Source organism: Prionailurus viverrinus, chromosome F1 (genome assembly GCF_022837055.1).
Source record: "Prionailurus viverrinus isolate Anna chromosome F1, UM_Priviv_1.0, whole genome shotgun sequence".
NCBI lineage: Eukaryota > Metazoa > Chordata > Mammalia > Carnivora > Felidae > Prionailurus > Prionailurus viverrinus.
In genome coordinates, this window is record NC_062577.1 from 42,374,812 (window position 1) to 42,400,426 (window position 25,615).

The 25,615-nt window shown below is 37.1% G+C and overlaps 1 protein-coding gene across 3 annotated transcripts in view; it reads right to left on the reverse strand.

The window, feature by feature from the left end:
- Window positions 1–25,615, reverse strand: part of LOC125155619 (complement factor H-like) — a 109,023-nt gene that overhangs the window by 54,174 nt on the left and 29,234 nt on the right. For all 3 annotated transcript variants that reach the window (XM_047841073.1, XM_047841074.1, XM_047841075.1), the window contains 4 exons: window positions 20,929–21,005; window positions 18,743–18,934; window positions 15,827–15,997; window positions 9,205–9,378 (listed from right to left, as the gene is read on the reverse strand). In XM_047841073.1, coding sequence (XP_047697029.1) covers window positions 9,205–9,378; window positions 15,827–15,997; window positions 18,743–18,934; window positions 20,929–21,005 — 614 coding nt within the window. The remainder of the gene's footprint in view (window positions 1–9,204; window positions 9,379–15,826; window positions 15,998–18,742; window positions 18,935–20,928; window positions 21,006–25,615) is intronic.

Below are 25,615 nucleotides of genomic sequence, written 5' to 3' on the forward strand. Positions count from 1 at the left end.
AGGGCCTGGCTTCCAATCAGCCTGAATCTAGGTGCTGACTGAGACCCTTCCTTCTGGGACACTGTCAGGTCTTGACAAACTCTCAACTACTGGGAGCCACTAAAAATAACACTGGCTAATTATACAATCACAAGACTTGAGAGATATCCACGAACTAGGCTAGGGTTGGACAATAATGATTATCTCCTAAGTGACCCCATTCCTTCAAGACTAGCAGAGGTGGCTATTTTTTCTAATGCACAGAACCCAACCACAGAGAATCAAGGAAAATTAAGAAAAAGAGGAATACGTTAAAACTGAAAGAACAAGATAAAACCACAGAAAAAAAGCCTTTAAGTGCATGAAAACAAGTGACTTACCTTAAAATAAGCGATAAAGAGTTAAAAATAATGGTTATAAAGATCCTCACTAAGCTTAGGAGAAGAATGGGTAAGCATAGGGAGTATTTCAACAAAAAGAAAATATAAGAAAGTACCAAGTAAAGTCACAGAGCTGAAGAATACAATAATCATACTGAAAAATACAATAAAGTGTTTCAACAGCAGCCTAGAGGAAGTAGAAAAAAGGATCAGTAACTTAAAGGCAGGCTGGGAGAACTCACTCAATCAAACCAGCACAAAGGAAGAAGAATAAAAATGTATAAAGACTTTGCACTGATGGACACTGATGGGACAACCTCAGCAGACCAACATTTACACTACAGGAGTTCCAGAAGAAGAAAGGGGCAGGAAACTTCTTTGCAAAAATAGTGACTGAAAATTTCCCTATCCTGGGAAAGAAAATAGACATATAGATACAAGAAGCCTATAGAGTTGCAAAAATGATGAACTCAAAGAAACCCACACCAATGCACGTTATAGTTAAAATGTCAAAAGTTAGGGGCACCTGGGTGGCTCAGTCGGTTAAGCGTCCGACTTTGGCTCAGGTGATGATCTCATGGTCAGTGAGTTCGAGCCCCATGTCGGGCTCTGTGATGACAGCTCAGAGCCTGGAGCCTGTTTCAGATTCTGTGTCTCCCTCTCTCTCTGCCCCTCCCCTGTTCATGCTCTGTGTCTCTCTCTGTCTCAAAAATAAATAAATGTTAAAAAAAATTTTTTTTTTAAATGTCAAAAGTTAAAGACAGAGAAAGAATCTGAAAAGCAGCAAGAGGAAAACAACTTGGTACACAGAGAGAAAAAGTTTTCCAGACAAGCAAAAGCTAAAGAAGTTAATCACCATGAGACCAGCATTATGAGAACTGTTAACAGGAATTCTTTAGGTTGTGGTAAAAGGGTGCTAATTAGTAACAGGAAAACATATAAATCTCATTTGTAAAGGTAAATATATAGTAAAATTCAAAATAATCTAATGTAAAGGTGGTGGGTTAGTCAATTATAAAGTTAGTAGGAAGGTTAAAAAGGCAAAAGAAGTAAAAATAAGTATAACTAAAATAATTCATTAAAAAATACACAAAACATGTAAATTGTGACATCAAAAATAAAAACATGGGAGGAGTGAAAAGGTAGAACATTAGAACACAATGAAAGTTAGGTTCTTTTCAAGTTAAAGTAGACTGTTATAAATACAAATTGTTTTATGGAAGTCTTGTGGTAATCACAAAGCAAAAACTTTTGGTAGATGCACAAAAATTAAAGAGAAAGAAATCTAGGCATACTACTGCAGAAAATAAATCATAAAGAAATACAGCAAGAGAAGAAGAAAGGACAAAAGGAATTACAAAAAATGGGAAAACAACTAACAAAATGGCAATAAGTACACTCCTATCAATAATTACTTTAAACGTAAATGTACTAAATACTCCAATCAAAAGATATAGCATGGCTGAATAGATTAAAAAAAAAAAGGACCCATCTATATGCTGCCTACAAGAGACTCAGTTCAGAAATAAGGACACATAGACTTAAAGTGAGAGGATAGAAAAAGATATTCCATGCAAATGAAAACAAAACAGTGGCTCAGTCAGTTAAGCACCCGACCTTCAATTTTACTGCAGGTCATGATGCACAGCTGTGAGATCAAGTTGCATGTCAGGATCCACTCTGGGCATGGAGCCTGCTTACAATTCTCTCTCTCTCTCCCCCTCTGCTGCTTGTGCTCTCTCTCCCTCGCTCAAAAAAAAAACCAAAACAATAAAAACACAAAAGCTAGTGTATCTATATTTATATAGGACAAATAGACATTTTAACACAAAGACTGTAATAAAAGACAAAGATGGGCATTACATAAAGGGGTTCATCCCATAAGAGAATATAATAAATTTTAAGCAGCCAACATAAGAGCACCTAAAATGTAGAGCAAATATTAACAGAAATAAAGGGAAAACAGACAGTAATACAATAATTAATACTCCCACTTTCATCAATGGATAGATGGATAGATCGAGGAAAAAATCAATAAGGAGACATTGACGTTGTGATGTTAGACCATATGTACTTACCAGACATATGCAGAATATCCATCTAAAACTAACAGAACACACCGTCTTATCAAGCATACATGGAACCTTCTTTATGACAGACATATGTTATACCACAAAACAAGTCTTAACACTAAGAAGACTGAAATCATATCAAATAGCTCTTCTGAGAACAATGGTATGAAACTAATAAATCAATTTCAGGAATAAAACTGGGAAATCCACAAATACGTGGAGATTAAACAACATGCTACTGAATGGGTCAAATTTTAAAAAAAAGTAAAAGAGGATCAAAACTACCAAGAGACAAATGAAAATGGAAATACAACATATCAAAACTTATGAAATGCAGCAAAAGCAGTTATCATAGTACATGCTTACATCAAGAAGCAAGAAACCTCAAATGAACCAATTTTACATCTCAAGGAGCTAGAAAATGAAGAACAAACAAAACCTAAAGTTAATAGAAGGCAGGAAATGACAAAGATCAGAGTGGAAATGAATGAAATAAAGGCTTAAAAAATAGAAAATATCAATAGAAATACCAATAAGATGAATAACACTAAAGGCAAATTTTGAAAAGATAAACAAAATTGACAAGCCATTAATTAGACTCACCAAGAAAAAAGAGAAAACTCAGATATGCGCTTTCTCTTTTTTATATTATCAGAAATGAAAGAGGAGATGTACAAGTGATACCAGAGAAATATAAAGGCCATAAGAGACTACTATGAACAATTATACAACAATAAATTGGACAACATAGAAGAGATGGATAAATTCATAAAAACATACAGCCTACCAAGACTAACTCATGAAGAAATAGAAAATCTGAAAGACTAATTACTAGTCAGGAGATTAAATCAGTAGCCTAAAACCTCACAAAAACTAAAGTCTAAGACCAGATGCCTTCACTGGTTATTTCTATCAAACATTTAAAGAAGGATTGATCCCAATACTTTTCTAACTCTTCCAAAATATAGAAGAGGAGGGATTACTTCCAAACTTGTTTTATGAGGCCAGCATTATCCTGATATCAAAACCTGAGAAAAACACCATGAGAAAGAAAATTACAGCCCAATACCTAAAAGACTTAGGTGCAAAAATCTTCAACAAAATATTAGCAAACTGAATTCAATAATACATTAAAAGGATGATACACTTTAATCAAGTAGGGGACTCATTCTAGGGATGCAAGGATGGTTCAACACCCACAAATCAGTGTGATAAACCACATTAATAAAATGAGGGAATAAAAAAATCACATGATCATCTCAATAGATGCACAAAAAGCATTTGATAAAATTCTACCTTTTTAACGATCAAACTCTCAACACAGTGGATGTAGAGTGAACATATTGCATTGTGATAAAGCTATATACGACCACTCCACACAAACTTTATACTTAATAATGAAGATCAGGACCAAGATTAGAATGCCCACTCTCACCACTTCTATTCAACAACTTAGTACTGGAAGTCCTAACTAGAGTACTTAGGCAGAAAAAGAAAGAAAAGGCATCCATTCAAGAAAGGAAGAAATAAATCTGTCACTATTTTCAGAGGACATGATATTATATACATAAAACCCTAAAAACTCCACCCAAACTCCTGTGAATTAATAAATGAATTCAGTAAAAATGCAGGATACAAAATCAATGTACAAACATCTGGTATGTTTCTACACACTAATAATAAACTATCAAAAAAGGAAATTAAGAAAACAATCCCATTTACAATAGCATCAAAACAAAGAAAATATCCAGGAATAAATCTATCCAAGAAGGTGAAAGATCTGTATCCTGAAAACTCTAGACAATGATGAAGTAAATCAAAGACGCAAATAAATGAAAGATAGTCCATATTCATGAATTGGAAGAGTTAATATTGTTAGAATGTTCATACCACCCAAAGCTATCTATAGAGATTCAGTGCAATTCCTATCAAAATTCTAAAGGCATTTTTCACAGAAATAGAAGAAGCAATCCTAAAATGTGTTTGTAATCACAAAAGAATCCAAATAGTCAAAGAAATCCTGAGAAAGAAGAACAAAGCTAGAGGCATCATGCTTCAAGGTTTCAAACTATATTACAAAATTAGAGTAATCAAAACAGTACAGTATTAGCATCCGACACATAGCTCAACAGAACAGAGAGCCTAGAAATAAACTCATACATTTAAGGCCAGATAGTTTATGACAAAGAAGCCAAGAATATGCAGTGAGGAGAGGACAGTCTCTTCAATAAGTGGTGTTGTGGAAACTGGACAGCCACATACAAAAGAATGAATCTGGAACACTATCTACAACATACACGAAAACTAACACAAAATGGACGAAAGACCTGAAAACATAAAACTCCTGGAAGAAAACATAGGGGATAAGTTCCTTGACATTGATCTTGGCAATTATTTTGTAGAATTCACACCAAAAGCAAAGGCAACCCAGGCAAAACTAAACAAGTGGGACTGCATTAAACCAACTACTTCTGCACAATAAAGGAAACCATCAAGAAACTGATGACTAGCCTAATGAGTAGGAGGAAATATTTGCAAATCATATGTCTGATAAGGGGAAACATCCAAAATATATTTTAAAAACTCATATAATTCAGTAACAACAATAACTAAAAGCCCAATCTGAATAACACATGGGCAGACGATCTGGACAGACATTGTTTCTAGAGAAGAAACACAGATGACCAAAAGACACATGAAAAGATGCTCAACTTATCATCAGAGAAATGAAAATCAAAACCACAATAAGATATTACTTGAAACTTGTTTACATGGCTTCATCAAAAAGAAAAAAAAAATGTTAGTGAGGATATGGAGAAAAGGGAGCATTTCTGCCCTGTTAATGGGAATGTAGGTTGGTGCAGCCACTATGAAAACAGCATGGAGGTTTCTCAAATAATTAACAGGACTACCATATGATCCAACAATTCCACTTCTGGGTATTTATCTGAAGGAAAGGAAAACACTAACTGAAAAGGACATATGTGCCCCATATTCACTGCAGCATTATTACAATAGTCAAAATGTGGAAGCAATCTAAGTGTCCATTACTGGATGAGTGCATAAGAAACTAGGATTATTATTCAGCCAATAAAAGAAGGAAATGTTGCCATTTGTGATGACATGGATGGACTTGGAGGGCACCATGCTAAGTGAAATAAATCAGACAGAGAAAGACAAATACTACATGAGCTATATTTGGAATCTAAAAATACCAAACTCTTAGATAAAGAGAACAGAGTGGGGGTTGCTAGAGGCAGGGCCTGAAGGGCAGGAGAAATGGGTCAAGGGAGGTCGAAAGGTACAAACTACCAGTAATAAAATAATAAAATGATGGGGATGTAAGGTACAGACAGCATGGTGACTGCAGTTATTAATACTGCATTGTATATTTGAAAGTTGCTAAGAGAGTAGATCTTAAAGGTGCTTCCACAAGAAAAAACATGTTAACGATGTGCTGATAGATTTAACTACAATTGTGTTTGAAGTCATTCCACAATATATAAAAGTATCAAATCATGTTGCACATTTGAAACTAATATAATGTTATATGTCGATTATATCTCAATCATTCAATCATTCAGTATTTTTATTATAATTGTTTTACATATTAAGGTCTGTTTCATGTTGATGATAGGGTCTTCTTTAAGGGTCTTTTGATTTGAAAATTCATTTTGGAGTTACCCCTAGAATTAATATGGAGGCCACTGACCTACTTTTTGTATCATAATGTATTCATATATTATCCAGTGTAAGTGCAGTACACCTGTACAACCAAATGTGGTATGTAAAGGAAAGGGATAGAACTATAGAGACAAAAAGTACCTGGAAAAGAGTAGAGGAAACATCCCCCAGGAAAAAAGACAGTACTCTGTTGAATTGAATGGAATTTTGTTACATGGATGGTTTTGGAAAATTCTACAGTGTCTTTTTCTCCCTTCAAAAAAAGGAGCCTAATTCTCCTCCCTGTGAGTATGCAGGACTTAGAGACCCACTTCTAAAGTCTAGATATGGCTAAAGTGACAGTGTGTGACTAGTTTGTAAATGGTATGGAAGCTTCTGCCGCTCTCTCTGTCAGATCATGAGCTCTGGAGAAAGTTAGCTGCCATTCGTGAAGCCTATGGAGATTCCCATGTGGTAAGTTACTGAAGCTTCCTGCCAAAAGCCTTATGAGTCAGCCGTCTTGGAGGCAGATCCTCCGGCCCCACCAAGCCATCAGGTGACTGCAGCCTAGGTCAACATCCTGACTGCAACACAAGAAGTGCCTGGCTCAGAACTAGCTAGCTAAGCCACTCCCAAATTCCTGACCCATAGAAACTCTGAGAAGATAAAGGTGTGTTGTTTGAAGCCAATATGTTTTGGGGGAAATCTGTTACACAGAAATAAAGAACTAATATATTAGGTGTTCAATGACACTAGCCTTACCAAATGTTTTATTTATTTATTATTTATTTGATTATGCCAGCTTTACTCATAATTGGTAAAACATAGAAACAACCAAGATGTCCACCAGTATACGAATCTAATGAAGAACCGTGATATATCCAGGCAATGGAGTATCATTTAGAACCAGAAGAAATGACCTCTCATATCATGAAAAGACTTGGAGGAATCACAAAAGCTATTTCTCAGAATTAAAAAAAAAAAAATCTGGGGGCACCTGGGTGGCTCAGTCGGTTAAGTAACTAATTTCGGCTCAGGTCATGATCTCGTGGTTTGTGAGTTCGAGCCCCACACTGGGATCTGTGCTGACAGCTCAGAGCCTGGAGCCTGCTTCGGATTCTGTGTCTCCCTCTCTCTCTGCCCCTCCCCAGCTCACGCTCTGTCTCTCTTTCCCTCAAAAATAAATAAACATTAAAAAAATTTTTTTTAAAAATCTGAAAAGGCTACAGGATGCATGAGCCCCACTATATGACATTCTGGTTGCAGAGAATGAGCAAGGGGAGGAATCAATAGGTGGAGCACAGAGGATTTTTAGGGCAGTGAAAAGCTCTGTATGATACCAGAATGATGGACATGTCACTATACAAACCTGACATATACATATGTCACTTGTCCAAAACTGTAGAATGTACATCAAGAGTGAACTCTAAGGTAAACTACTGACTTTGGGTAATATGATGGATGAATGCAGATTCATCAATGTAAAAACATACCTTTTGGGATGGGGGGATGTTGATAAATGGGGAAGGTATGCATGTATGGCAACACTGAGTGTATAGGAAGTTTCTGTACCTTCCTGTCAATTTTGCTGTGAACGTAAAATTGCTTTAGGTAAGTTATTTGTTTCAAGTTTTAATTTAAATTCCAGTTTGTTCACATTTAGTGTAATAGTAGTTTCAGGAGTAGAATTTAGGGATTCATCACTTACATATAACACCCAGTGGTCATGAACACACGTGCCCTATTTAATACTCATCACTTATTTAACCCGTAACCCTCCTCCCCCACCTACCTCACCTCCAGCAACCCTCAGTTTGTTCTCTATAATTATGTGTCTCTTTTATGTATTGCCTCTATTTCCTCCCATGTTCATCTGTTTCATTTCTTAAATTCCACATATGAATGAAATCGTATGGTATTTGTCTTTCTCTGACTTATTTCACTTAGCATAATATATTCTAGCTCCATCCATGTCATTGCAAACGGCAAGATTTTATTGTTTTTGATGGATGAGGAATTTTCCAGAGTAAATATATACCAGAAGTTCTTTATCCATTCATCAGTTGATGGACATTTGGGCTTTTTCCATACTTTGGCTATTGTTGATAATGCTGCATCGGGGTGCATGTATCCCTTTGAATCACTATTTTTGTATCCTTTGAGCAAATACCTAGTAGTGTAATTGCTTGACTTTAAAAAAAATTTTTTTTTAATCTTTATTATTTATTTTTGAGAGAGAGAGAGAGACAGTGTGAGCAGGGGAGGGACAGAGAGAGAGGGAGACACAGAATCCGAAGCAGCTCCAGGCTCTGAGCTGTCAGCACAGAGACCGATATGGGGCTCGAACTCATGAACCGCAGGATCATGACCTGAGCTGAAGTGGGAAACTTAACTGACTGAACCACCCAGGCGCCCCTGACTTTTTGAGGAACCTCCATACTGTTTCCCAGGGGGGCTGCACCCGTTTCATTTTCCACCAACAACATAAGAGGTTTACCCTTTCTCTTTAACCTCACCAACATCTGTTGTTTCCTGTGTTGTTAGTTTTAGCCATTTTGACAGGTATGAGGTGATGTGTTATTTTAGTCTGATTTGTATTTCCCTGATGATGTATGATGTTGAGCATCTTTTCATGTGTCTGTTAGCCATTTGGATGTCTTTTTTGCAAACATCTATAAATAACGTCTCAAACTTAACACACAAAAAGCAAATAATCCAGTTAAGAAATGGGCAAAGGACATGAATAGACATTTTCCAAAGAAGACATCCAGATGGCTAACAGACACATGAAAAGATGGTCAATAACACTCACCATCAGGGAAATACAAATCAAGTGGTTTAATTCAGATATTAGAATTACATTAGTTAGAGAAATTCATAAACACATATTTAATACCAAATAGCAAAAATTAAATAGCTTTTAATTTTCAAAAATGTGGCTTAGATTGTATTAGAATTATCTACTTTGAAAAGAAAAGAATGTCTCTCTAGGCTCTGCTTTACATACACAGTAAGGAAATACTTGGATTTACTGTGTACTCATTTCTGTTGTTGGTAAAGAGACAATAATTTCAGAATTTAGAAGTAGGTCAAGATAGAATGGAACTTACTAGTACATCCTGGCTGAGGTACCCAGCCTCTACTCGTACATGTTGCCGTATTTCCTTGGGTTGAACGATCAAAGCCAGTTTTACAATTGTATGTGATTTCATCTCCACTTCTGTATCTGATGCTTTCTGGTGCATAGTTACCATTTTGAATGTGAGGAGAAGCACATATGATTTCTGGGGAAAAAAAGAATATGTAGGTAATGTTGAAATCGCTACCCATTAAAATAATCAAGTACATAAAAATATAGAAAGTGGGTATTATTATTTTTTGTCCCTACCACAGCATAAAATGGGATTAATGTGAGTTTAGTCTTATATCCTTCCCATCATATCATTCATGTCCCACGACTATATCTCACATCTGATATATTTGTACCCCCTGGACTCTTGAATCCTTTCTCCAAAGCCATCACATATATCATAATATTCTATATGTGGCAATAAACTCATGACATATCACTTCAACTCTTCTTATAAACTATTCAACTTCCCTGGCATCTGTGATTCTCCTAGGACTGTTTACAAACGGCTTGAGTCTCTTCCTTCCAGACACTTAGTAGGATTTCATATCCCTGCCAAGAATTAAATGTGGTCTTCTGATTTACACAGGTCAAGAAAATGAGTAAAGTAACACGTTTCCCTTTAGGGAGGAAGTTTTAAAAAGCCACTGTGAATTTTTATGTTCTTTTTTCTAGCTGCAGGGATTAAGGACAGCCATGGAGAGGTGATGTCTCTACCCTTGATTCTTACAGCTACTATAATGAGCAGAGTCCCTTCAGACCTACATTGGAAGTGAGCATAAACAGGAAATAAACTTCAATTTTTTAGGCTATTGAAATTCTGGAATACATTTTTATTAGTATAATAGAATAAACTAGTCCAGGGTTTGGAGAAAACCTTTTATGTAAAGAACCAGATAAAAGGTTTCTGTCCCAGCTACTCAACACGAACACAGCCCTAAAAGATACATAAACAAATGAGCATGGCTGTATTCCAATAAAACTTTGTTTACACAAAGGGCAAAGGATGGATTTGATTTTCAGACTATAATGTGCCCTCCCATGACCTACTCTATCTTAATTTTTAAAGTTCTGTCTCAGTTCTTTCCATCAACTTTGCTAATATCTAGCCAATGGATCAATCTGCAAAATTCCTTGTATAATAAAATAACATACCTTTAAACTATTGTAGAAATGTTACATAACCATTTATATTAGTGCCATGGTAGACATTCAGCAATGCCAAAAATCCATTTATATGCCCCCAATTTACTTCCTATTCCATTTCCCAAAGTAACTTTCATCACAGTCTCATCATTTTCTTCAAAAGCCATCTAACACAATAGTTCCGTCATCAACAAATAAATCCTTGCATTCACACATAACAAATTTCAGACTACCAGCTGTGGGTTCCCTAGATTTCTTACTAACACGTCCTTAACTTTGGCTACATCTGTTTGAACTTTAGCCTTTCTCTTACTTGTTGACGATGAGGTGTTTATTTCATTCAAGTTAGCTTTTCAAAAGTTTAATTCTTCCATCGAGCATGAACCATTGTATATTCCTTCCCTCTCTCATTTTGTCTACTATTCTCTCTTAAATGGATATGCAAGCTTCTCCAATTTTAAATTCCTTATCTCATCCCTTTTTCCAAGGTTGTTAATGTGCTATACTTCTCTCCTTCACAACCAAGATCCTTCAAATATCATCTTCCAATTAGTCTGGTTTTCAATCTCCCACTTATTCTTCAACCTACTGCTATCTGGCTTTTGACATCTTTAACATGCTGGTGCTATTAAGACAAAAGTCACCAATGTCCTCCAATTTCCAAATCCAAAATCTCTATGAATTGCTCATATCACAGTGACTGGTATTATATACTATGGGCTCCTTAATTATTTGTTGAACTGAATAGATAAAAACCCTCTGTAATATTTGACACTGTTGATCACTGACTTACTGGCATTCTCCAATGCCCTGCATTCTTATGTTTTCCTACTTCTCCTTATTTTTGTCTGAACAGTACTATTTTATTTTATTTATTTTACTTATAGCGGCCCTCCTTCCTCTGCTCTACTTAATTTTAGGCCCTGTCTACTTCTCAGATCTCATCTCCTACCAAGGTCCCACTTACTCTATACGACCAACACAATAGCCTTCTATCTGGTGTTCACACATGCCAGGCTTATTTATATCACTTGCACTTTTTATTCCTTATTTCTTGGGTGATGCTCCTCTAGATCTTCCGGCTGACTCTTATCACCACCTCAGAAATATCTTCCCTGAAGACCCAACGAGTATTGTATGAATGAATATCTATGCTTTACAGTTGGTTCTACATGAGTATTTGTCCTTGATTTTGTTGTTTGCTTCTTCACATTTTCTCTGTGAATCAAGATACTTCCACAATAAAAAGCTATCAGCATTATGCTAATAACTCTTCAGTGAGATCCAAATCCATATATCCAACTGAAGCTTCACACTAGACAGGTCCATGTGAATAATTCAAAGGCATATCCAACTAACTACATGCCAACTAAATCAACCTTTTCTCAATATATGCTTTTCCTCCTGTGTTCAACATTTTAATTTGTGACACAAAAACCTCATGACAGGAGCCTGGAAATTTACCTCACCTTCCCTCCTCCCCATCACTTCAATATTCATTCACACAGCACATTCTATAATCTTATAATTATTGCTTATACATCTCCTCCCCTTCATACCAGGCTTCCACTGTGTACATCCAACTCTTAGAGGTTTTATGATAGTCTTTTAATTGGTCTTAAATTTGTACTTCATTCCTCCAGAATAGGCTTTAATAAGTCTCTATTCCAAACATGATACTATACTTATATTAGCAATGGTTATATTAGAAAGAATATGTGACCATCTAACCACAAATCTTAAGTATGTCTACATTGCTTGATTTTAATTGACACTACCTTGAGATGAGCCTTAATGTACCTTAAATGTAACCTTAAATTTACTTTTAGTTTTTTCTCCTCACTTTATTCTGCTCTATCATATTTTCACAGACCTTTGCAGTGGAGTTTATCATATATTAATTTTTACTTCATAGTGTGGCTTAACTTAATTTTGAAGTCAAAAGCTACAAGATATAAAAACAAGAGTTTTACTAAGAGGCCAACCAAAATATACTGGGAGAATTTGTTAAATAATTTTTAATAAATTTGTAATAATAATTTTGTTAAAATAATTAAAATAGAAGAACTTCAGGTGATTACTTTTGAGCAGAAGACATAATTTCAATGATAAATTGTAATCCCTACTTTCATAATTTCCATTAAAATAAATAATGCTAGTAAAACATTGCCAGGGCAAGTACCTCTATCTAAAACAGTACTGGAGAATGTCTGCATGTGTGGGGTCACATTTTTTCCTACTGTTAGATACCACCAGTAAGCATTTGAGATAAGAACAGGAATTTAATGCTAGCACTCTATGTTGTTCATCATCAGAAAATCTGACTTGTACAGAGAACAGATGGATTTGGAGCAAAGGTGGCTTTTATTTAGCAGGTCTTGGTACTTTTAATTATTCCTATAAATGATTTGCTGTCAGAGTCTGGTTCCTATTAGACAAAGAGACCAAAGTTTTGACAAATCACCTTCAAACAGAACCCCTGAAGGGCGCCTGGGTGGCTCAGTCAGTTAAGTGTTCAACACTTTATTTCAGCTCAGGTCATGATCTCATGGCTCGTGAGATTGAGCCCCACAGTGGGCTCCATGCTGACAGTGTGAAGCCTGCTGGGGATTCTCTCTTTTCTTTCTCTCTGCCCCTACTCCCAGTCATGTGCGCACGCTCTCTCTCTCTCTCTAAGTAAATAACATTAAAAAAAAAAAAAACCTGACACATAAAATCATAAACCGGATGGAAGAAATTTTAAATATTTTATCCTAGGTTATTTTATTTTAATTTTATTTTAGTTCCAAATTTATTATAGATTTGGAGAAAGCAAGATCTATAGATTTGGAATTCATCATTACCAGCAGGTAGATCCTTCTATTGTCCTAGGAAAATAAGGAGAAGCATTTGTGATATACTAGCTAAGGTACAATGTAGAGTACCTTTTACTTTTAAACTTATTTTTAAATGTTTATTTATTTATTTTGAGAGAGAGGGAGTGCACGCACGAGGGCATGGCAGAGAGAGAGGGAGGGAGAGAATCCCAAGCAGGCTCCATGGTGTCAGTGAAGAGCCTGATGCAGTGCTCAAACTCTAGAACCAAACTGTGAGATCATGACCTGAGCTGAAATTAAGAACGGTATCCTTAACTGACTGAGCCAACAAGGTGCCCCTGGAGTTCCTTTTAATAAAAGACTTCAACGTATCCAGTTAATGAACCACTGTTGTAACAGAGAGTGCATGCTTATTTAATTTGGGGTGAACCTCTCTTTATATATGTTGATGTTTAGTAAACTGTTTTGTGAGAGTATCCAATCTTAGTGTACCTCAATCCTGGCATCTCTCTCCCCAAAGAAAGGAGGATTCTAAGGCATCCTGTCTTGAGTTTTTGAGTTATACAATTGACTAAGAAAATGAAAAACAAATTCTAAAAAGAAAATGTTTTACAAATGTGGGATCTTTACTGTGTGTGTGTGTGTGTGTGTGTGTGTGCGCGCGCGCGCATGGGTGTGGTGTAGATGGGTCAAGTTTCAAGTAAGCCTAGGAATTGTAGCAACACATATGGGAAAAACAGATTTCCCATATTAAAACAAGTATGTGCTCAGCAACAGCTTTAAGCAGGTAGCTATGTGACCAAGAAAAAGAATTAACGAGACAACTTCTATGGAACAGTCAGGCTATCCTGAGTCCTATGTCAAAGTAAAACTGAATTCAGATCCTGACATCTTACTTGGAAGTAAGTAAATTTCATTGAAACCTGGAATGATGATTTATTCTAATGTTCCCTGAAACCTGGAGTGATTTATTCTAATGTTTATATAGGACAAAGGGCCTGATATAAAGTAAGGGTTGGGGTGCCTGGCTGGCTGAGTCAGTAGAGCATGTGACTCTTGATCTCAGGGTTGTAAGTTCAACCCCCAGGTAGGGTATGGAGCTTACTTTTAAAAAAAGTTCAAAAAATTTAAAAAAAAATTTTGTAAATGTTTATTTAAAAAAAAATTTTTTTTAACGTTTATTTTATTTTTGAGACAGAGAGAGACAGAGCATGAACGGGGGAGGGGCAGAGAGAGAGGGAGACACAGAATTGGAAGCAGGCTCCAGGCTCTGAGCCATCAGCCCAGAGCCCGACGCGGGGCTCAAACTCACAGACTGTGAGATCGTGACCTGAACTGAAGTTGGATGCTTAACCGACTGAGCCACCCAGGCGCCCCTGTAAATGTTTATTTTTGAGAGAGACAGAGTGTGAGTGGGGGAAGGGCAGAAAGAGAGAGAGGGAGACACAGAACGTAAAGCAGGCTCCAGGCTCTGAGCTGTCAGCACAGAGCCTGACACAGGGCTCAAACTCATGAACTGCAAGATCATGACCTGAAGTCAGACATTTAACCGACTGAGCCACCCAGGTGCCCTCAACCAAAAAATTTTTTAAAGTAAGAACAAAATCATTCAAAATCTAACTCTAGTTTTTGTAAGAGAGGATCATTAAACAAGGTTTACGCATGGAATTATGAATCCTATGATTAAAAGTTCAGAGAGCTCTTAAGAGTTCAACTCTTCTCACCATCTCCCCACCTACCCTGGGCCACAATATGACCATATCTATAAAAGTCACCCTTTTAGAAAGGCACTTGACCTCTGATTTCATGTAGGATAGCACTTGTAACTTGTTTCACTCGCTGCTGCAGCCCGCATCCGAAGTTAACGCACCCTTTTCCATAAATGTTTGCAAACAGCTCAACACAGTTGTTACCGTGCGACATGTAATAGCTGTACCTTCTTGCTATTCTTCTAATGATATGATGTCTTAAACTCAACCTTTTACAGTTTTGCATCTGGACCACGATAGTTTGAAACTCTCTCTTTTGAAATGAGGTAGGCTACGTAGAACACAATATTACAGACATAACTTTTGGTGGGCACGAAGCACAGTTGACGTGGATTCTACATCTGCACAATATCCCCCATTAGGAAGCCTAAAAGAGTTTGGTGGGTGCCCCCTCCCACCCCCCTGCATCATCATCACTATTGATTCATATTACGCCTGTGCTTAGTGAAATCTCTAGTTATCTCCACTTAATTCCATTGTTAATTGAGGGTTCCCTCACATGGTATTCATCTCATTTACTTTGTTTGCAAAGCTAACTGCTCGGCTTTAGAAGAGCCATCTGTCTGAGAAGTAATCATGCCTGGGAAGCCTATTATTGCCCTGGCTCTGCTCTAGACTTGATTTTTGACCGCAGACCAACTACTTAATGAGCTATTGAATTCTTCTGTTCTTTTTATGTCTATTTTCAGGACGAGAGAATTATACCAAAATTAATTTTTGCACACATAAAACGTTAAGTATATCGTATTTATAAGAGTTGGTTCTTGTCAACATTAACGCTCCATTGTGAGAAAAAATAAACTGCTTCACTGTAAGGAATATATGAATGAAAAGAATTGATAAAATATATAGAAAGGAAATATAACATTACCTTTACATGAAGGGGTTGGAGTCCATCCCGATGCAGTGCATATAGCATCTCCTTTACTACTGTATTCATAACCCTGGTGACATGTATATTGAAATCGTTCGTTTTCCTTGTAAGTTTTCTTCAGAGATACAGCATTTCCATTTGCGATTTCTGGCTTTTGGCAGGAAATTTCTAAATATAAGGGATTAAATTCCAAAATGTTTGTTACATATTAAAGAGCCATGTCTAAGACATAGTTAAAGATACAAGTTTTGTTTCCTTTAGGCAAATCAGACAACGAAACAAAACTTCTATTTTGACATGGATGCTTGAATAATTTATCTGTTGTTTTTAATTTTGATTTTTGAAATAAGGTAAAATTCTGATTAAACTTCTGTTGCTAGCGGTGCCTGGGTGGCTCAGTTGCTTAAGTAACTGGCTCTTGATTTTGGCTCAGGTTATGATCTCATGGTTCCTGGGATCGTACGTACCCTGTCTGTGGCTTCTTGCTGGCAGTGTAGAACCTTCTTGGGATTCTTTCTCTTTCTTTCTCTGTCCCTCCCTTACTCATGCTTTCTCTCTCTCTCTTTCTATCAAAAATAAATAAATAAATAAAAAATATGTTGCTTATTTTATTTGCTTTGAAGATAAATTAGTCCTCTTCAAGTAAATAGCAGCCAGTAATGATACCAACTATATATATATATATATATAGTATATATATATATATATATATATATAGTATATATATATATATATATATGTATACTATATATATATTGGGTATAGATATATAGGCTTATTATGATAAATATTTTCACCGAATGACTTGTAAAAATTATGTATTTTCTAGTTATCGATAATAGAGTCATAATTGGCATAACACTTTGTCAAAGAAGTTAATTTAACCTATTGTCATTATATCTATGAATTACATCTTCTGTTTTTGTGGCTTTACTATCCATCAAAATTTTCTGTCAAGAAAACCCCAAAACTGGCCATCATATTTGCCCCCTTCTTCTCTCAAACATTTCCCCCTGGGATTATGGCAACAATAACTAATTTCCCAGATACTATTCTCGCACCTCTGTAATCTATTTTCCTGTTTGTAACTTAATGACTGTTTTTCTTGTCCCTTCATTGCTCCGTTGAAGGATTCCACTGAAATCTTCTATTGATTCCCAATTCAGTCTGAATAAAAGCCAAATTCTTCAGCATGATATGGAGCACCTTAGAACCTTGCACTGGCCTATCTTCAAGCCATCACTGACCTACCCCTACTTGCGTCCTACACAATGGCCTCGAAGACATGGAACAGGGGAGCTTCAGGCTCCTAGAAGCCTCACTGCATTTGTACCTTCCTCTCCCTGAACTTCTCCTGACTGATATACTTTTCCCCTCCTCAACTTCGTTGGAAAAAGTCTCATTCTTTCTTCAAAATGTATCTTATGCATTAGTTATTCCAGTAAGGTTTTACTAACACAGAAATTCAGGTTTTTTTCAAATTTTATTTATTTTGAGAGAGAGAGTTTGAGAGAGACAGTGAAAGAGAGAGAGAGAGAGAGCATGAGTTGGGGAGGGGCAAAGACAGAGGGAGAGAGAGGATCCCAACAGGCTCCACCATGAGCGTGGAGCTGGATGCCAGGCTGGATCTCATGACTGGGAGATCACAACCTCAGCTAATATCAGGAGTCTGATGTTCAACTGACTGAGCCACCCAGGTGCTCAGAAATTTAGTTTTAAGGAGGAAACCCCATCTGTGAGCCTCTGGGGTATACAGTATTTGCTGTGCTGAATAGAAATATGATTGCCATTACTGACTTGAAGAACTAATATTGTTAGAGAGAATTTTTAAGAACAGAAATGCTTTTCCCTGCATCTCATTATAGGATAGACTAAACTAAGAAAGTGTGAATTTTAGAAAAAATATTAAAAAAAATAAATATGGCAGATATATCTGCCAAACAAGTATTGGTAAAATGAAGTAGACTGACCATAATGTTTCATTACAAAAGCCCAATCACCATACTGGTCATGATGCACTGGTTAGCAGTATTATAACTAAAGAAATCTTGACTTGCAGTTTACTATAGAACTTTTTTTAAAAAGCAAAAAGTTATTTAGTGAATTCAGTTTAGTTTCACAATATTTCTCTAAACTTACAGTGCAAATATAAAATAGGACCTCATTCTAGAAGTATTATTCAAGAACAGAATGTTATAATGATATATCAGTAGAAATACATAATGACTTTTTGATCTTAAAAATTAAAAGAAAGCCTGTTCTGTAGGCCAATATTAAATCTTGCAGCGGATGGGGCGCCTGGGTGGCGCAGTCGGTTAAGCGTCCGACTTCAGCCAGGTCACGATCTCACGGTCCGTGAGTTCGAGCCCCGCGTCAGGCTCTGGGCTGATGGCTCGGAGCCTGGAGCCTGTTTCCAATTCTGTGTCTCCCTCTCTCTCTGCCCCTCCCCCGTTCATGCTCTGTCTCTCTCTGTCCCAAAAAAATAAATAAAAAAAAAAAAAAAAAAAAAAATCTTGCAGCAGAAATGGTTAGTATTCTATTTGAGCATGAAAGTCCATTACATTTTAATTATGGATAAGACCCATGGAATTTGATTTCAGATAACCTAGGTTTGAATCTTAACTCCACCGTTATGCCATCATAACCTTGGTCATGAGATGTAAGTTTTTTGCCCCACAATGTCCTCAGTTATAAAATAGAGGTGAAAACAGTGCATAAATCACAGTCATTTTGAAGGTAAAATGGAATGTAAAGAACTTAGATCAATTACTGACAAATAGTAAGTGCCCAATAAATGTTAGTTTTAATGTTATTAGTATAATTAGTATTATTCTATGCATAATATTTAAAAGTGCAAATTTTCATGAGAAAAACTAAAACTGTCCGATCCCATGAACAGTAAATGTATCTTACCCACACATTTTGGGCTTTCTCCACTCCAAACACCATTCGTTGAGCAACGTATTTCTGCAGGCCCAACAAGCATGAAGCCTGAATTGCACACAAACCGTACTACTTGTCCAAAAGTATATTCCTTGTCTAGTTCCAATGCGCTACTGGTCAATCTCCCATTCTCTGGATGTGTCACTGGTAAACACTTAACAACTGAAAAAAATAAACATAACTTTTCCTGATAGAATTTGACAACTTTATTATGAAAAATATGTATATATACACATACAGGTATAAAGTCACTAACAAAGAAAGATTGGGGGAATTACTTAAATTTTTTAAAGAAGCATTTGATAAACCTGTTTGTTGGATATAAAGGCTTATAAATTAAAAAAAACATCAATAAGCTTATCTCTGATTATTTTCTATGAGAGCGGACAAAGAAAAAATTATTTCTTTGAATGTCAGTTTACATTTTTTTTTTTTTAACGTTTATTTATTTTTGGGACAGAGAGAGACAGAGCATGAACGGGGGAGGGGCAGAGAGAGAGGGAGACACAGAATCGGAAACAGGCTCCAGGCTCTGAGCCATCAGCCCAGAGCCTGACGCGGGGCTCGAACTCGCGACCGCGAGATCGTGACCTGGCTGAAGTCGGACGCTTAACCGACTGCGCCACCCAGGCGCCCCAAAGTTTACATTTTTATAGTAACAAATAAATGTTCCTTAAATAATTGAAAAATATAAAGCTTGAGATAATTAGATGAATTTTTTCACTTAAGCCCTAGGATAATATAACACTGTATTCCTAAAAGGTATAAATGCAAACTTTCTGATTCTATTTCTTTAAATAGATAAACAGTCCTTAATTTTCCTTCCTCTTCCACATCAGTGCTCAAAATAATCTGAGTATTCCTTTTGATTTTACTTAATATTTTCCAATACCTTGTAGGTTATGGCATTTAAACTTTATTTTAGAGTAGAATCATCCAGGATGCTCATTAAGATGGAAATTCTATGGCTATCTACCTGCGCTATTACCTGAGATACTGATTTAATAGGTTTTTAGTAACCCAAAATTTCAGCATTAAACAAGCACCTCAGGTGATTTCAGTGTAGATGTTCCTTAAAACATTTAGATCTTTCCTCTCATTTCCGTAAGTTCTCTTCTTTAGGTAACAGGACTTTTGAGTGATCACATTCCCACTCGCCCTCCTCCTCCTCCTCCTCCTCCTCCTTCATCCTCCTGGTCCTCCCTCCCTCCCCCTTTTCCTCATTCCCTCCCTCCTTCCCCCTCTCTCTCCCTCTCTATTTACTTCTCACCATGGAACTAAGAAAGACTACTCTGATTCATCTATTTCCATGATGACTAGAGAGATTGGCATTACTAGCCCAAAATTTAGAAACAGGATCTACATTTTCCTCATTCTGACTCTTGGCTTTATGGATCAGTAAGAAAAGTAGAGCTCTTCCTTACTTCCTGCCTCTTTTCAGTAAGACTAAGACCACAGGAAAACCTCCTTTGCCATGCAACGGGGAGAGATAACTGAATCATGGTCTCCATTTCAGCTGTTATTGACAATCTCTGCATTTGGGTGGATATTGATTGAGTATGTATTCATTAGTAAAGCTGAAATTCTGATCCTTGTGCTATTTCTAGTGTTTAGAATCCAAAAGGAAAGGAAAATAGGTTTTAGATTTCCTAATCTCTAATACTTTGAATACAGTAGATCAGATGAAACTGCACTCACATTTGGTTAATGAAACACAAAATAGGGGGGGCGCCTGGGTGGCGCAGTCGGTTAAGCGTCCGACTTCAGTTCAGGTCACGATCTTGTGGTCCGTGAGTTCGAGCCCCGCGTCAGGCTCTGGGCTGATGGCTCAGAGCCTGGAGCCTGTTTCCGATTCTGTGTCTCCCTCTCTCTCTGCCCCTCCCCCGTTCATGCTCTGTCTCTCTCTGTCCCAAAAAAAATAAATAAATGTTGAAAAAAAAAGAAAATTTAAAAAAAAAAAGAAAAAAAAAAACCACAAAATAGTGTAGTAATAAAAAGCTTAGATATCCATTCCAAACTATATTAGAAGCCATAAAAATACTTTGAATCAAAAATATGTAATTACAAACTTTAAGGATGTTTCAATGTAAGATATCTCAAAAAATCTTAGATATTTTAAATATTTGAATATATTTGTAAATCAATTTTACATATACCTTCACATATAGGAGTATCATTGGTCCATCCATCAGATTCACACTCACGGAAATTAATCGTACCTAGCATCTGATACCTAAAAACCAAAAATGACAGAATGGTGAGCTAATTTATTATATGCATTTATATGAAATTTTAAGTTTGATACATTCTGAATGTCCAGGAACTCCATTTCAGAGAAAATTAACAGCATATACATTTCTTTCCTCCTTCCCTTCCCTCTTCTTTCCTTCCTTCCTTTTTTCCCTCCATCCTTACTCCCTTCCTTCCCTCTTTCTTTTCCTTTTCATTCTTTCTTTCTATTCTTCCTTTTCTTATTCTCAAATTTCTTTCTTTCTTTTTTATTTAACTTGTTTGGGTTTTTTTGTATCTGTATGAGATGAAGAAATTTTTTTAAGTTTATTTATAGAGAGAGAGAGAGAGAGAGAGCAGGAGTAAGGGACAGGCAGAGAGAGAGAAAGAGAGAGAATCCCAAGCAGGCACTGTTTTGTCAGTACAAAGCCCAATGTGGGCCTCGATCTCATGAACTGTGAAATCATGACCGATGCCAAAATCAAGAGTGGGACGCTTAATCGACTAAGCCACCCAGATGCCACTTTCTATTGTTCTTAAACTTCCTTACTACTTAAGAAAGGCTCTCAGGCAGAGTTAACACAGTGGAGAAGTAGGGGGACCCGAAGTTCCCTTGTCCCTCAAACACAGCAGTATTTAGCCCAGAAGATTTGGAATTCCAGGAATCTGGGTTAAAGAGCAACAGAAACATCTCCAGGGGCCCACGGGGACAACCTGACGTGCCATAGGTTCATGATTGCCAATTGGGAGAGATAAAATGGGTGGTGGTGTAGGCACAGAAGGGAGGGATCCCCTTCTGTGGAGAGACAAAAGGAAGAGAAAGAGAGGCTGTGGAAGTGTAGGATTGTATTTGGAGAAGAGAAAAACCACAGACTGGGGAACAGAATAAACGGAGAGAGAACCAATTTCTAGCTCATTCCAGGGTTGTAGGGCTTCCTCCAGACTGGGGCCTGCTGCCCTATATGCATGCCTGGGTAGGAGGGGAGCCAGCCCTGGGCTCAGTAGCATACTCAAAGCTGCAGTCAGAGAGCAGTCCCCCAAACTTGAGGACTGTGGGAAGAAGGCACAAGACACTCCAAGGACAAAAGACCCTGCAGGCACCTGCCAGCCAGAGGCCCTTTGTCGGCTGTCAGGGCAGACTGGCACTACCCCAGAACTGAGACTCCAGGGTGGGATCCTTTAAGACATCGGGGTTTGAATCCCAGCCAAGTGCTTGGGAGGCAAAAGAGACTGGAACGTGACAAAAAGGCCTGTTTGCACCTGCACAGTACTGTGAGGATGGCCTGAACAGAGTGGTTTGGGACACCCGCTCTGGAGAGGAGAGACTGGTGTGTCGCCATTTTTCTCCCCATCACCAACAAGCTGGGGTTTCAGAGAAGAATGGACCACAGTGGAGGCGGGAACTGCCTACAACAAACCACAGCCCTCTGCGCCTGGTAACTGCATATCTAACAGAGCAAGATTGACACTGACCAAACCAAACAGCACCTCCTCCAGACCAGTGCAGCCACTGGTTGGTCCAGTGGTTTTGCATTTTTCTGAATTGATTCTTGTTCAATTCCTATTTTGTGTGTACATGTGTGTGTGTGTGTGTGTGTGTGTGTGTGTGTATTTTTTTCTTCCTCTTATTTCTTCCCTTCTCTTTTGGTTACTTTGGTTGTTGGTTGTTTAAGCAGACTTTTTAATCTAGTCTTTTTACACCTGTTCTGTACCTCCTTCCTCTTCATTTTCCTCTCCTTCTCTCTAGATTAAGCCATATCGTTTCTCTGATTCTCTACCTGGTCAATTATTTTTTTTCTTTTTTCCCCTACCTTGTCATTTCTCTCTTTCTATGCGATAAGACTTCTTTTGCCACCACCCCCATTTAAAAAACTTTTTTCCAGGGTTACTTAAATGAATGTATCAAAGCACACCTGGTGGAAGATCCAAACCACAACTACAAGGAAGGAGACACAGCAACCACAGTCACAACAACAAGACAGAGCATGCAACACATTCCAAAAACACCTCCTGAACAGTCAGGCCTGGGACAGTTTATGACCCCTTTTTAACATGGTAGTGCTCATAGGTGCAGGACACATAACAAGCTATTAAAACACATAAAGGACAGAAAACTAGCCAAAATTATGAAATGGAAGAATTCTCCTCAAAAGAAATTCCAGGAAGAAGTGATAGCTAGAGAATTGCTCAAAACATATATAAACAATATACTTGATCAAGACTTTAGAATAATAGTCATAAAATTAATAGCTGGCCTTGAAAAAAGCATAGAAGACATAAGGGAATCTATTCCTGCAGACATCAAGGAACTAAGAAATAGTCATGATGAATTAAGAAATGTTGTAAATGAGGTACAAAATAATATAGATGCAGTGACAGCAAGGGTGGAGGAAGCAGAGGGGGAGAATAAGTGAAACAGAAGAGAAAATTATGGAACATGATGAAACTGAGAAAATAGAGATAAGAAAATACTAGACCATGAGGGGAGAATTAGACACCTAAGTGATTCAATGAAATAATATCCGTATGATATGAGTTCCAGAAGAAGAGAGAGAGAAAAGGGAAGAAAGTTTATTTGAACAAATTATAGCTGAGAACTTCCCTAATCTGGGGAGGAAAACAGGCATCCAAGTCCAAGAGGCACAGAGAACTCCCCTCAAAATCAACAAAAGCAGGTCAACACCATGACATATCATAGTGAAACTGGCAAAATACAAAGATAAAGAGAGAATTCTGAACACCACTAGGGACAAACGGGCCTTAACCTACAAGGATAGACAAATAAGGGTATTTGCAGCCTGTCCACTGAAACTTGGCAGGCCAGGAGGGAGTGGCAGGAATTAGTCAATGCGTTGAATAGTAAATATATGCAGAGAATCCTTTATCCGGTAAGGCTGTCATTCAGAACAGAAGGAGAGATAAAGGCTTTTCCAGACAAACAAAAACTAAAAGAGCTGATGACCACTAAACCAGCATTGCAAGAGTTCCTAAGGGGGACTCTCTGAGTGGAAAGCAGCAAAGACTACAAAGGACAAGAGAACATCACCACAAGCATGAAACCTACAGCTAACACAATGACACTAAATCCTTATCTTTCAATAATCACTCTGAATGTAAATGGATTAAATGCCCCAATCAATAGACAAAGGGTATCAGAATGGATCAAAAAACAAGATCCATCTATATGTTGCCTACAGGAGACTCATTTAGACCTGAGGACAGCTGCAGATTGAAAGTGAGGGGATGGAAAACCATCTGTCATGCTACTGGAAGAAAAAAGACAGCTGGAGTAGCCATACTTATATCAGACAAACTAGATTTTAAACTAAGGCCATAACAAGAGATGAAGAAGGGCATTATATCATAATTAAGGGGTATATCCATCAAGAAGAGCTAATAATTGTAAATGTTTCTGCCCCTAACTTGAAAGGACCCAAATATATAAATCAATTAGTCACAAATATAAGCAATCTTAATTGATAAGAATACGGTAATTTCAGGGGACTTTAATACTCCACTTACAACAACGGACAGATCATCTAGGCAGAAAATCAATAAAGAAACAATGGAGTTGAATAATACACTAGACCAGATGGACTTGACAGATATATTCAGAGTTTTTCATCGAAAAGCAGCAAGATACTCATTCTTCTTGAATGCACATAGAACATTCTTCAAGATCACATATTGGGTCACAAAATGGCCCTCCATAAATATAAAAGAACTGAGATCATACCATGCATATTTTTAGATTACAATGCTATAAAACTTGAAATTAACCACAAGAAAAAATATGGAAAGCCTCTAAATGCATGGAGGTTAAAGAACATCCTACTTAAGAATGAATGGGTCAACTAGGCAATTAAAGAAGAAATTTAAAAATATATGGAAGCAAATGAAAATGAAAACACAATAGTCCAAACCCTTTGGGATGCAACAAAGGCAGTCATAAGAGGAAAATACATTGCAATCCAGGCCTATCTCAAGAAACAAACAAACAAAATTCCAAATATAAAATGTAACTGCATACCTAAAGGAACTAGAAGCAGAACAGCACAGAAACCCCAAATCCAGCAGAAGAGAGATAATAGAGATCAGAGCAGAAATAAACAATATAGAATCCAAAAAAAAAAAAAACAAAAAAACAAAAAAACAGCAGAAGAGATCAATGAATCTAAGTGCTGGTTTTTTGAAAGAATAAACAAAATTGATGAACCCCTAGCCAACTTCTCAAAAAAAAAAAGAGAGAGAGAGAGAGAGAAACTAAAGAGATACAACCACGAATGAAAGAGATCACACCACAGAAATACAAACAATTATTAGCTAATACTATGAAAAATTATATGCCATCAAACTGGACAACCTGGAAGAAATGGGCAAATTCCTAGATACCCATACACTACCAAAACTCAAATGGGAAGAAACAGAAAATTTGAAAGGACCCATGACCAGTGAAGAAATTGTAACAGTTATCAAAAATCTCCCAACAAATAAGAGTCCTGGGTCAGATGACTTCACAGGGGAACTCTACCAGACATTTGAAGCAGAGTTAATACCTATCCTTCTCAAGCTGTTCCAAAAAATACAAATGGAAGGAAAGCTTCCAGACTCATT